Below are 14,965 nucleotides of genomic sequence, written 5' to 3' on the forward strand. Positions count from 1 at the left end.
AATTCTAATGGCACCAACAACTCCAAAACAGGGGTAAAACCCTAGAGCGACTAGAGCAACTAGTGAGCCCTCTTCTACCACCGCCTCTCACTAAGGCGAAGAAGGAAACCTATTGCCCCTGTCCTATTGCATTGTACGATTAGTTGTTGCCTCTCTCAGAGCTCATCTGACAGCTTCTCCTTCCTTGAACTTACAAGATCCTATTCATAGGGAGCTACATCACTCGTGAATTACAACATCAACGGAGAAGGAGCTATATCACTCAGGAGCTACATCACTCCTGAATTACAACAGCCTATTCAGAGGTATCAAAAGAGCTTTATCACTCCTAAATATACATGTAAAATAAGGATAAGCGACATCACTGCAAAAGATAAAATCTCCAAGAAATTTCTTCAACTGAACTTGGGATGTAAGCAGTATATCTGTCACATCAAAACTTAAAGAAAAACGTTACAGTGACATTAGAACAACACAAGGTTTAAAGAGACGGTTCACTTGGTAGCTTTTCAAAAGTAATTTTCAACTTTAATTAATTAACCATTTGACCATGCCCAAGAACTAGCTAGTATCAATTCACATTAATTGTGCTAGCCCCCACTAGACATTCAATTGTCCCACACATTAATTGGCCTAGGACTAGCATTAATTAAATAATTGATGGCTAGTGCCACTCTCACCACTAGACATTTAATTGCCCAATTAATGGACTAGACCCAAATTGACACTAGGCATCCATAAGTGCCTCTTCATCATAACTTTGCACAACTTTTGTTAATGTCACCCACTAATCACTTGGGTCACTTTGTACTTTCCATGTGCACCTCACATGTGCACAACTTGATACTGCCAAAGCTAAGATTTAAAAACAAATTTTCTCATGACGTACCTACGCCTTAAAATCCTTGTAATCGTCTGTGATTGCACTATAATGTGACAAAATCAAATAGATATTGATTTGGAAAAAACATAAGCATCATAGTCAAAGAACATCAAGACTATACTTACTGTCTCTATGCATTGTGACATGGTAGTTACGCTTGTCTTTATGCAAAAATCTCTAATTCCTTTAGGTATCCTGTAACAATACTTCTCAATTTACTCATCAAGGGGGACAACACAATAAGAAGTAACGGGAAAAATCCATCCCAAACTTCTTATTATATTGATCTAAATTTTTGCATTGTGATGCCTCCATCTTATTCCAACAAGCACTCATAATATCCACTTCAAAGTTGCTTATCAACTAGTTAGAAACAAACATTTGCTTAGATTGTACCCATGTTGATGACGCTCTACATTGCATTAGAAGTGCAAACCACCACTACAATGTATTTCCCTTCAAAAAAGTGGTTTCTTTTCGAATCTTAGGGGATTTGGTGAAGTTTCCTCCCAAGTAAGCTACATTAAACTATTGAATGAAATTAAAGGCTTTCAATCTATCTTGTGCACCACTTAAGGCCCCAAACTTCACCCCTTTACCACTCTCATCATAGCCCTTTGTTGGTCCTTTTGGAGTCAAGTCATCATAAATTAGCATGTTTCAAAAAGGATGCATTAGTTGTGTTTACATTATAACCAACATCATATGAAGCATTTCCATGACCAACATTTATTCTTTGAGCCCCATACATACCAAGGGCTACAAATGCATTGACATACATGTCCCTTTGTGCCCTAGGCATCATGCCAATGCTACCACACATGGGGTTTCGCATTCCACTTGCCATGCGCAGGTACATCAGACCTTGCATTCCATACATCAGTTATTACTACACATACCATAAGGATTTATACCATACATCCCCATATACGATCCTTGATCAACCATAGCTTAAAATGTCATACCACCACCACAGTACCGTAGGTTCCCCATTATTTGCAAGCATTCCTTGTATTCAAAATCCATTAGATTGGTGCTGCCAAGATAGCCTTGTTTTTGCATGTCTTACCCCACTCGCACTAGTTGTTTTTGCTCATTGACAACATTGGGAGCATCTTGCGACATTCTTGACATTTCATTCGGTACAGTTCTATTGTCTCAAAGCTCTAGAGAATGACTTCTTCTTTTTGCCCTTGCTATCCTTCTTGGAAGAATTTAAAAACCAAGTAAATTGAGGATCCTTTGCCAACCATGCAAATATATCAGCTAATGTCCTCAATCGATATTTACACTAGTCATCAAATTCTTCACCCTCTTGCCAATAATCAACATCATTTAGCATAGAAGGTCATTTTGGTCTACATCAACATTTTCAACTTGCTACCCATGCTGTATGCCAATTCCAAGTTTAGGCATGCATATCCTCTATTACTTTGTGTACCTTCCAATGGTAAAGCATCATCATGACTTGAACCCAAATCACTCCACAATGATGTGCTTGCTATAAATGCACTCAACCGATCACAATTTTAGCAATATACAACTTCAGTGACTTGTGTACAAGTGCTTAAGGCCCACCTACTCAAGGGAGGTAATTGGACATGGATCCCGAAGTGACTATGAAAACCCAATTTTATTTTGTAAATGAAGGTTTCAACAACAATTTTTGCAATTGCTCTCCACCCCAAGTTAGAATTAGTTGAGAACTAATGATAGGATTGGTAGACAAGAGAGAAAATTAGTAGAAAGAATCAACTTTTGATTGGTAGCTCTAATGGTAATTCTGATGGCACTAACTTCAAAAGCAAGGTAAAACCCTAGTGTGACCAATGTAACTAGCAAACCCTCCTCTTTTGCCACCATCTCTCACTAAGGCAGAGAAGGAAATTTTTTGCCACTATCTTGTAATGCTTCTCGATTAGTTTTCGTCTGTCTCAAAGCTCATCTGGTGAAGACTCCTTGCTCCATGAATCTTTAAAAGTTGAAATAACCCTCAATCAGCCCCTAAACAACCCTCCAATTTGCATGTCAAGTTTTGACAAGTAGCAGATTGTTTTGCCACTTGGTAGATTTCCAAAGGTAATTTCTAGCTTTAACTAATTAATCACTTGACCCTACCCAAGAGCTGACTAGTATCCATTCACATTAATTGTGCTAATCCCCACTAGGCATTCAATTGCCCCACACTTTAATTGGCCTAGGACTAGAATGAATTAAATAATTAACATTTAGTCCCAAATGTCAACACTAGCCATTTAATGACCCAATTAATGGGGTGGACCCAAATTGGCACCAAGCATCCACACATACTTATCTAATACAACTTTTGCCAATATTACCACTAATCACTTGGGTCTCCAAGGTATTCACAGTCATTTAACTGACTTTGCACTTCACACGTGTGCCTTAGATGTGCACTACTCAATAATGCCTAAGCTAAGCATTAAAAATGCACATTCTTGTGACGTTAAAGTCTATTGATACTCAAAGACTTTAGAGCCTGAAGCATGCCGAAGCCATATAGAGAGGATGAAAGGGGTCCTTACTACATGGAGAATAGAAATAGACACACCTCACACCTAGATAGGTCTCTTTTTTAGAGGACATATCCTACTTGGAGTGATTGTGACCAATATAGAAGTATATTTGCTTTTAGAAGAGGATGACACACAACTCATGAGAGCAACCTTGGATCACCCAAAGTTCACAAGTTTCCTCACCACCAAGGGATCAAAGTCGTGGCTAGAATTCACATGTTGCTCTCACCAAGGGATAAAAGTAGTGATCCACCATGATAGGAGATGTCATAGTGATCTAAACCTGATTACTTGCGAGATGTATGGATGGAGACATTGGCTTATTAAAGGAAGCCTTTACAAAGACTTATACTGGGATACGAGGAAGTGGGTTTGGAAAGATACTATTTTCGGATAGACTTTGCAATTTATCCTTCTTTCAATAGACCAAGTTGGGGAGGACCACCTAGATATGCAAGATCAAAGCAATGCCACCTACTTTCCAACAATGGTTTCAACAACTCATTTCTTCACTCTTCTTGGTTGAGTTTTGGAGGAGGTTAAATGATAGCTTCAAACCTAGGAAAATTTCGCACTCTAGATTAGTAGCACATAAAAGCTTTGGCAATTGGCACACGGCTTTTGGCTATGGCAAGCTCCCTACCGCTTGTGTGAGAAGTGAAGATTTAGTGGCGACGCAAAGGCACTAACCTAGGCCTAAGAGGTGTGGAGGAGAGCTGCTAGATGATCTTCTGTGGCATAGTTGACACTATTACAGTGACTTGGGGGGTCATGGACAAAAGCCCAGTACTCGTTTCTGGTCAGCACTTAAGCATGACACACACCACACCTGAAGGAGTGGGTAGAGCCATTGTGGCAATGGGGAGCTGATTGCCATTATTATCGCCTGGTTTCATTTGGACTATTAGAAATAGTCATTCCATAAACTTGTGAGACAGTCCTGCTGCAAAAACTCTCTCTATGACTTGGAAGTGGGCAGAGCCTATTCGGACACTCCGTGGGAGATGGGAGAAACTAGAAGGTGACTCTTAAGCGTATGAGGAGAGAGGCCTTTCTTCGCACTCGGAATTCCTGTTTACACAGCCCTTAGCTTAACCTTTTTAATTTTTGATGTATCATTGTAGTCGGGTACAGGGCAAGGGCTATTATGTACTTTCACCTAAGCTTTTTCTGAGGAGATTATTAACATATTTTTCTGAGGTTGATATTAGAATTTAAGGACGTGCACCAGTTAAACAAAGACAATGCACAAACTTACCAGCTAAATTTAACCTTCTTGGAGAAAATATATGTTCAGTCCCACGAAGACATCAACTGACTTCTGAACCGAATAATATCCTATATATGAATAGGAAAATCATTTTCTTACTAGAATACGAATGTGATTTCAGCTACAGTAACTTTTTAACTAGATCACTCTCAGTTGCTCAGCTTATGTAGAGTATGTACAAAACACAGGTGTGTAAATGTACACTTTTACATCACTTATAATCTTTCACACATGGTTATTCCATGTGTGACAAACATGAAAAATGGAAAATGTTGTTTAAAAAGACAGGTCCTTTAACAAGACACAGATTTAACTCTCCAATTTTTCTGTGTCGGTTTTTTGGCTACTATCAGACACGGTATCTTCAGATTCTTCAATGAGCTGCTTCTCCTGTTCACTTGATTTCTCCAGATTGAGGAGTTTCTTATCAAACTCTAATAACTCTCTCCGGCGGAAATCCTCTTCTAGGTTTGAATGTACCTCATATTTAGGACTTGATCCCTGACACAAAATATTTGGAAAGAGAATGGTTAAGCTAACCAGCTAACATGCATCAACAAGACCAGGAAACTCTTCGAAGCACATTCTCAATTTCTTACAGATAATGTGGTTGTTTGTCCCCCAAACTTCCAGTGTCTCACTTTATATCTGAAATCTTTAAGGGCATCCTTTAATGAAGTACTCCCTACTCCATCAGTATTGATGTCTATCTGGACTTGAAAATTAAAGAAACAATATCAGCAAAAATATGGTGCAATTGCTTCCAAAAGACTGATACTGAAGTTAGATGCTTTTACAATCACTCGTCATCATTGAAGGCATGCGAAAGGGTGACTTGCACACATCCAAACAAAGAGCATAAGATTATGCATGCATCAAGCTCACGTGATAATTACAAGCTTGATACAGAGCGTTATCCTATGAAACAAACAACTGATAGTGTTGCAATCTGTCAATCATCAGTTAGTGAAACTCAGCCAGCACAAATTAAAACACATAGTCAACAAACTCAAAACTCAGCTGGACTTTTTATGTGCACTATATCTAATGTGAGATAATGTCTGATGTGAGATAAAGTCAACTGACATGTAGATGATAATGGAATGTTGCTCTAGATGAATCAAGATGCCAAAATGGGTGCAGCTGTAGAGCTGCCAAGACAAAAGGTAGGCATGACCAAAAAAGAGCTGGATACTCTCCACACTGCTTTGGCAGGACATTTTTAAGAACAAAATGGAACTGAGGAACCCCAAAGAAGCTGAAAGGTGGTACATGCAAAACTTTTTTTAAAAATGAGGGGCAAAAGAAGAGACCCTCTTTTAAAACTTTGGGGCTGTAAATGTGCTCTGAAAATGGAGCATGCAAGGAGAGAGTGTAAGCACCCCCCTTCAAGGGTATCGTAGGTGTGTTCCAATGCTGACTCTAAAGCGAAGAATCCATGAATTGATCTTGGGACCTATAATTTGGAACTTTGGCTTGATCCTGCAGCACCCCTAAGACTCTATGAGCCTAAAGAATCCTCTATTTTGTTCTTCGTAGTGTCCTCTTTGGAGCATTTATATAGTTCTTTCCTATGGAACTTCAACAGCCCTCTCTAAGAGGCTCATGGTGCTGACCATCTGATAATAGATCAAAGACTCTAGCAAAGACCTCATCAAATGCATATTGTGTCTTCATCTCATCTAACTCATGATGATATGCTGTAGACACGACTGATACCTATGGTTTCCTAGACAATGCATCAGCCACAACATTCTTTTTATCCCCCACATGCACTATCTGAAAGTGAAACATGGATAAATAGTTGGCCCATTACATAGGCTTCTCCGAAAATTTAGTTGGAGTAAGAAAATATCATGAAGTACAACAAAATCAGCCCCTAGCAGAAGTATTTTTGAGTGGAAAGAGCACGAATTAACGAGCAACTCTTTCTCATAAACCTACAATTTTTTCTCAACACCCTGTGAAATTCTACTCTGATATGCCACAACATGCCCTTCCTGCATTAGAACTGCAAATGTTGCTCCCGCAAGCATCACATTGACCAAAGAAAGCTTTTTGGACATTTGGCAAGATCAACACCAGATCCAAAGTAAGCTTTTCTTTCAGCTTATTTAATGCTGCAATTTTCTTACCAGCCCATGTGGACAGAACTCGCTTCTTTTGAAATGCATGAAGGGTGAAGCAATTTCAGTAAAGTGGCATATGAACCTTCTATAATACGGGCATAGTCCCAAAAAGTTGTGCGCATCATGTAAGTTCTCAAATGAGGCCAGTTTTGTATGACTTCCACTTTTGTAGGATCCATTCTAACACCATCTCCTGAGACCATATGCCCTAAAAAGTGAATCTCTAACATGAAGAATTCCCTCCTTTTTGCATTGTTGGAAATCGAGGAAGAAAGAAAGGAAAGAAAGAAAGATCTATTAATGTCTCTAAAAGGCCAAGATGGCCTATGAGACCATAACCAATACAACTAGTATCATAATCTCTCATTAGAGAAGAAAAACAAAATTATGTCTAGATCTACATGATAATCTGAAATGAGAAATGAAAATTGTCAAAAGACGACATACTAGCGAGACTGTAGGGTTTGCGGGGAGGAACACAGAGTGAGCTCAGTAAACACTGAGAAGAGAGAAAAACTCTGATGAATGGAAGATACAAGGGAACAAGGGTGCCATAGCACAAGGAAGATGACGAAGACAGCGCCACAAACCATGAACCGCAATGTCCTCTTGAAGGGGTGTGAGGGCAGTGGAGAGGCTGGAGAGAAGAGGTGATGGATTGAATGAATCAGTCGTGTAATGAGTGATAGAGACAGTCTATAAATAGGCAAGAAATTGTCTATGGTGGCCCCAGGAGGGAGGGTGTCAGGTGTCTAGGGTGGCGCCCCATTGTGGGCGCCCAACCCCTTTTTGGGGCTGTCCACTGTAAAACCCTGAACGCAAAATGCAAAACGAAAAACTGCAGGTGAAGGGTTTCTCAATACCCCCTCTCAGACCCAAAAAGGGGAAGAAGAGAAAAGTGAGGTGGAAATGAAATGTTACATGCTGAAGAATGCTCATGTAGCAGGTGCCAGTTGGACAATGTCCTTGGTGGGGAAATTGTTCACTTGCCCAAGCGCCCTAGTACAAAGATGATGAAAACATACAATGCATAGGAGGAAGATCGGACTTTGTGTGGTGTTGAGAACCATAAGGATATGTCCATACTTGATCTCGGGAGTTGGCTCCATGCTAACCAAGGGACAAAGAAGATCCACCCTGTAACCTGAGAATACCACTTGAAAGGAGACCTTTGAAGATAGACATGAGACTGGATGAGCTATAGAACTCGAAACACAACCTCGAGAGAGAAGCCACTAGCTCCATGACTCCATGCTGGAAGGAATACGAAGGCCTAGCCACCAAGTCATTGCTAAAGACCCAAGGGCCCCGATCAAGGTAGATCCTCTAGATCTTGGGTATGAGTAGAGGAAATGACTGCTCAAAGGAGAGCCACTTCTCGAAAGTGAAAGGTGGTGGTGTGTGAAGAACTTCATGGCACATAGGATCCCTCTCTGAATCGAAAGGACTAGAAGTAGGAGCCCCCTCTGAAGCCGAAGAAGAACAAGAAGCCCCCTCTAAGGGGGAAGTAAGAAAATCCCCCTCTGAATCCATGTTTGAGAGAGAAAGAGAATCCAACCACTCATGGCTCACGGACTAGGAAGCATTTGATGATGAAGGAAGGGCCTTCGGTCGTGCCAAAAAAGGTATCTAGGGCTCGGAAGAAGAAGCCGGAAAGCACCCAGAAGTGGCCTCTTGAACTTGAGTGGAAGAGAGGGGGGAAGGAGGAGGCTTAGGATGAGCCAAGGGTGGCGAATAATCGCGGGATCTCAAGAGAGTGGACTGTGGAGGAGATGTGGGCCGTGGAAGCCACTGTACCCGAAAGTGGGTGGGGGAAACCTTTGCGTAGTAGGGTGGTCTCCAGGAGGGTGAAAGTGACCCCGACGTACACACATTGTCTAACCATTTCCACAAACTAACCGGCAAACATAAAGTGATGCTCTGAGCATGTCACTCAAGCTGCTAAGATGTTAAAGACCATAATTTTAGTCTTTCCAAGATTAACCTTGAGGCCTTTTTCTTCACAAAACACATGCAATGCATCTAGATGTCGCTGAAGCCCCTCCGGTGAATTTGAGATGAGCACAATATCATTTGCATATAGCAAAATTGGTATCAATACCCCTACCAAGCTAGCTTCTATACCACCCCACCTCTGTATGTTGTCTGAAATCTCATCAATGTACAATCCAAACAGCAAAGGAGAGAGCGGACAGCCTTGCTGTACACCAACCGTGCTAGACACTGAGTCTAATGTGCCTCTAGGCACTCATACTCTACCTCTCATTGTCTCATATAATGTATAAATACACCACTGCATATTCACTGGGACCCCAATGGTTCGCAACCTCTGCATGAGTCTTGCACGTGGTACCATATCAAAAGCTTTGCGGAAATCCACAAAACAACAATAGATTTTTTGCCTTCGTGATCATCCTTCCTCAATCAAGGCCCTCAATGTGAATATATGGTCTAATGTATTGTATCCTTGGCAGAAGCCAGCTTGTCTTGTACACCGTATCCCCTTTGTTTCAGCCCACCAACTCAACTCATGCTCCACAATAGAGGCATATATCTTCACTAGCATATGGCCAATCATAATAGTGCGGTAATTGTTAGCCACCAATGGATCTCCACTCTTAAAAATCGGCAGTATTGTGTGGTCACACCAACTTGCTCGAAACCCCTCACATACAGCTCTATTGAAGATATTTGACAAGATAAGGGCCAATGCATAACATGCATGTGCAAAATGTTCTGCCACAAGGCCATCTTGATCATGTGCTCTCCCATTCTTTAACCTCCAAATGGCATATCTCACCATTTTTTCCGTAAAGAATCCACATTGTGTTGGCCTAGAGTTTGATGGACAGGAAATCTGCTCTTGTGATGGAACATCATACAACGCACTAGCATGTTCATGCCATACCGTAGGTGATGTCAACTGAATTGGGGGTTGTCTACCATGAAATTTTCTCTATGCCTTCTTGTTGTCCTTGCTCAGAAAGAGCTGATACATCTCAGACTTTAGTTTGGCTAGATAATCCCTCTTCTTTTTCCACACAATATGACGGAAGACATTCCTTGCATTCTTGTGTGTGCATGTCCCTAGTGCAATATCCCTTTATAGGCACGTCCTAGTCTGTCTACACTCATCATCATACCAAGCATTTTGAGGAGCAGTGCATTTGCGTGGTGCAATAGAGCCCATCTTACATGGGAATGCCTCTATAGCTGTTGTATGTAAAACCTTCCCTAGAGATTTAGTGACATCCTCCAATGGTTCATGCTAGTCTAGCTGGCTTAAGCCATCTCATATTACATCATTATAGATGTGCGAAGTTCGCTCTAGAAACTCTTAGTGTGGAAATGCGTGTACCTATGTGCATGTTTCCTATATTTGACCACATGCTAGGGTAAATTTTAGGATTGCATGGTCAGCTACTATACCGATCGGCTTGTCAAATATCTCAAAATGCTTAATTTTTGGAATTAATGTTGGCCACCCCATTACATAGTCCACAATGCTGGCTCCCTTCTTGCTATTTCAACAAGTGAAAGCATCTACTCCTGGCCATCTTGATAAGCCATTGAATATACCTAATCCATAGTTGCATTCGTACTACGTATGGACTAGTTTGTTCCGTACGGTACGTATCTGTACCATTTCGTATAAAAAAACAAGCTATTTTTGGCCTCTGAAGACTAGACCATACAATATCTTCCAACTCCTAAGCCTTATGTTTATTATCATAATTCCAAGTCTCTCTCTCTCTCACACACACACACACACACTCTCTCTCCCAACTTCCAAGATGAGTATGCAATTCCAAGAGCATCCCTCCCCCCCCCTCTCTCTCTCTCTCTCTCTCTCTCTCTCACACACACACACACACACACACACAAAAAAAAAAAGAATAAAGAGCATGTTTGTCCATCCATCCTAAACTTTGCTTTGTTCTTTGATGTATTAAAAATACACTCCCATCTGTCTTCTAGTAGCGCATTGCGCATGTTGTGCATGAGGTTTTTCCTTGTTATCCTCATGTATTCATCCTATTAACTCAAGTGACATTGCTATTTTAGCTCTAAACATGTGTTCTATTATCTATAATCCAAAATGACCAAGCTTTTGTTCTTTTTTTGTACTAATATCATACCATATCTTATAAAATCATAAGGTACCAATTAGTACCGTATTTTATCATACTGTACCGTATCGTATCTTTCGTACCTGACAACCCTAAGCTAATCCATGAGCACTTCCTAATGCTAGCAAATGGGATCCATATGATGTCATCTCCTTATCTTGAGATGTCCTGTCAAGCCCTAGTTCTGTCCAATGCCAATTCCTTAAACATCTCATTTTCAGTATCATGAAAGGCTGACTTCACTTCTTGTTCAAGCATTAAAGTCTCCCATTAGTAGTATGTCCCCAATGCTTGCATACCTCATAATGTCCTTATGTAGTACTTCAAATGGTGATCCCTCCCAAGGGAAAAATGTTGAATTGGCAGGTGGGAAGTAACATACTGCAACATATAGATCCCTCGAGTGCCCTATATGAGGTCTTACCCACATATATCTAGCTTGCATATCTCATGACACCACATGAATCATGTCTTGGAGGCTCTCACGATAAAGAATAGCAACCCCGCCTGATCCTCTAGTTCCTCCTGCCCTACGAGGCCGAGGCCTGTAAACACTCTCCCATTTGTATCGCACAACATCTGGTAATCTAGAACTTATACATTGATGTGTATCTGTATACATAGCTATATTGGTCCCACGAAAAATATCCTCAAAATATCCTGCATCAAGTCTCATTGAGCCATTACAATTCCAAAGGGACATCCTTAACGTCTCATAGGCCGCGTACCGTCATCGTTCTACTATGATTACTCTGCTATCTCTATAAACAACATACTTGCCTTCTTTACGTGCCTCCAACACCATTGGCATGCTAGCCCTTCTATGCTCTAACTGTGCGGGTGTGAGATCCTCATCAAGATAAATCTTTTCGCCTTTCAAAGTTTTTCTTTTTAAGGGAAAGGCCCTCTTATTATCCATGTCCTCAAATTTCAGCATGAGGATCCGACCTCTTTTGTCACTTGAATCACCTACCCTCCATGCATCCATAATGCGTGTCTCATTCACACCCATTTTAGCACGAAGTGTTTTAGCATCCTCTAGAGGGGTTCCTTTTTCAATTTTTGCAAGTGCTAATTCCTATGCAAATAGCATGTAGGCTTGGTATCCCCACATTCGTAAGCGGAGTCTCAGCAACCGTCACGTTGCAAGCTCTCCCCCCTCGCTCCGTCAGATCGCACTTGCCCACCAGAGCGATCGCACCCGTCCTAGAGATTAAGGCAGACGGGCACTCCTTTAGGCAACAGGTCATTGTGACTGGGCAACTAGAGCAGTGCCTGCGCTATCACGACTTTGGGCATCAGGCAGCAGTTTGTATGCGCTTCGGTGCCAAGGCGGCTCCGCCGACAGGCTCGTAGGTGGACGTTGACGGCTTCACACGGGTCCAGAGACGATAAAGAGGGAGATGGCAAGGGGGGGTGCAGCCACCCTCTCAGACCCAGCCTCGGCAGCAGGGAGCAGGTGGACGTGCGACGCCCCCTCGACAGAGCACTCCACAGCCCCCCCTGCTCGCCCCACTCGGCAGGACCGCAGCCCCCCACATCCACCACCCGCACCATAGACTACCTCGCCTGAGGTCCCATAGCCCCCACACTCCCCCCCCCCCCAAACTTCCCGTGCCCCCTCCCCCCACTGACCCTAGCCCACAACCCCCCTTTTCAGAGCCACCATCCCGCCCTCCCCACACCCCCATACACCGCCATCCATCCCACCATCACTCGATCCTCCTCCCCCCCACCACCTCCCCTACCGAGCACTCCCCCTAACCCGCACCTGGTTTAGGTGATCCCCCCCTAGACCCACTCCCCTTTCTCCCACATGTGGTGATGAGCCACACACGCTTACATCCTCCTCGCACCAGTAGTTTTCCCCCTCCCATATAACTACCAGCTCATCCGCCCCTGCCGCCCATCACACTTTCCCGAGACAAGCACAACTGCTGCCACAGGAGTTCTTCTGTAGTGGCCCATGGTTCTACTTGAGAGTAGCGGAGCGCGGAGAGTCCCCACTGCCGCTAGAGGTGGGGATCTTCGTGGTTTGTAAGTCAAGGAGAGACAAGGTCCATCTACTAGTATCACCGGATGGACCAAACTATGCCTTTTTTCTTCAGTCCTCTCACTCAAGGGAGTGGACGACTACACAGGTAGAGGAGGAGTTAAAGAGTTAGGTGGCGGACCACATCTCCCAGTGGATGGGAGAAGGACTAGCACTATTTTCACAGCAGTGGCCTGGTTGCATGATGGACATTAAGTAGTGGGCTGGCGCCAATGTCCCACACTTGAGCATCATCTTTCGAGCCCCTCCACAGTGGAGAGTTCCGAAGGATGTGATCGAGTGGCCCTTGGCACAAGCGGCCCGATTCTACTAGTGTACAAAGTCACAACTCTCCGCATGGCTGATAGATGCATTGATAGTACCACCTGGAGCATCTATCACCCCTATGGACCGAGGGCCACCATGGGGAACTGGAGCTCGCCGTCCAGACTGGCGGCAAAGCGTACTTGCATGCCTCATAGTTTCTCCTCCTCATCAGCAACCTCCACACCGAACAGATGCCTGTTCGGTCAGTCACAGGTTTCCCCGTGAGCCTACAGCTTGCATCCTAGAATGTGAATAGTCTCCGCTACAGTGGGGCACGTAGTTCCAATAAGTTGATTGTTCGGCAGGAGCTGCAGCTTGCCCTTGCCGGACGGATCGACATCCTACTTCTATAGGAGCACAAGCTCACCCCCACTCAAGCCCAGCGGGTAGGGAAGGTACTTTCGGGCAGCTCGCACTTACTGGGAGCATGCTATAGATGCCCACGGCAGGAGTGGAGACGTATGCACCTCTATTGGCCCGAGCCTCACTGCCTGTGTACGAGACCACGTGACAATAGTGGCAGGGAGGGTTCTTTGGATCAGATTGGATATTGGGGACTCGTGCCTTGGAGTCCTCAATGTCTATGCCCCTACGGAGGTTGGGATACGTAGTAGGTTCTGGGTGGAGATCGCAGAAGGACTCCCAAAGGTGGACTCTTGGATCGTTGGAGGAGACTTGAACAGCCTGGAGGCTTTGGAGGACCAGCAGGGCACAAGCAGAAACTACCAGGGCATGGCTGGGGAGAAGCAGGAGGCATGGGAGGTCTTTCTGCTGGCAGTAGGAGCATATGACGCTTGGAGAGATCTTGCTTTCCATAGGAGGGAGAGGTCATTGGATTTCTCTTGGGGATACAGGCGGCTAGGAAGAGTCTTGCTAGAGCGGTTGGATAGGTTCTATGTGGGAGAGAGGGGAGGCTCTCATGGAGGCCAGATTGAGCAGTTGGCAAGCACCACGTTGTCCGATCATTGCCCGGTCCTCTTGACACTTGATCCCCCAACATCTACCCTAGACACATGCTCCTGTTGGATCCCTGACTCGATCTATAGGAGAGAGGAGGTGACAAGACAGATAGAGCATATTTGGACCAGAAAGTGGGACGGAAGGGACCGGATAGCAGAGGAAGTTCCAGAGGTCCTAGCCGAGTCGAGCAGAATCTGCCAAGAGGCAGCCATACAGGCCAGGTAGCAGAGCTGGGAGGATGAGAGAGCACTCCGGCGAGAGCTTGCAGCCACGCAAAGATTGTTACAGGAGGAACCAGGGAATCCCACCCTCCACGCGCAAGAGATGTGCGTGCAAGCAGCCATTATTGGCCTAGAGGACAAGCGCTCGGAGTTCTCTTTCCGAACCTCAGCAGCCTTTTGGGTGCCGAAGGGGGACACGATGTGCAGGGAGTTCTTCTAGGTGCACTAGCCTCGCACCGCAGGAAAGCAGATACGCAGCCTTCGGAATCAGTATGGGAGGACTCGTTCTAGCCCAGATGAGGTGATGGAGATTGCCACTAACTACTACACACGCCTCTTCTAGCAGGAGAGAGCCTCAGCTAGAGGACAGATGTGACATTAATGTGACATTAAAGTGATATTTAATGTGACATTAAGGTCACAAACATTGAATGTGACATTAAAGTGACATTTAATGTGACATTAAGGTAAATCAA

The 14,965-nt window shown here is 43.8% G+C and overlaps 1 protein-coding gene across 3 annotated transcripts in view; it reads right to left on the bottom strand.

Annotated features, from left to right (window-relative positions):
- Nucleotides 1-4,708: 4,708 nt before the first annotated feature.
- The window catches only part of LOC148029627 (zinc finger matrin-type protein), a 130,293-nt gene continuing 120,036 nt past the window's right edge, over nt 4,709-14,965 (bottom strand). The window contains exons 6-7 of one of the 3 annotated variants that reach the window (XM_087685862.1): nt 5,290-5,400; nt 4,709-5,191 (exon numbers count right to left, since the gene is read on the bottom strand). In XM_087685862.1, coding sequence (XP_087541988.1) covers nt 5,000-5,191; nt 5,290-5,400 — 303 coding nt within the window. In that variant the 3' untranslated portion in view covers nt 4,709-4,999. The remainder of the gene's footprint in view (nt 5,192-5,289; nt 5,401-14,965) is intronic. The other 2 variants (XM_087685863.1, XM_087685861.1) reach the window with 2 other exon arrangements.

Source organism: Lygodium microphyllum, chromosome 10 (assembly GCF_053477565.2).
Source record: "Lygodium microphyllum isolate KBCC chromosome 10, Lygodium_microphyllum_v1.1.10, whole genome shotgun sequence".
In the NCBI taxonomy this organism is placed as follows: Eukaryota; Viridiplantae; Streptophyta; class Polypodiopsida; order Schizaeales; family Lygodiaceae; genus Lygodium; species Lygodium microphyllum.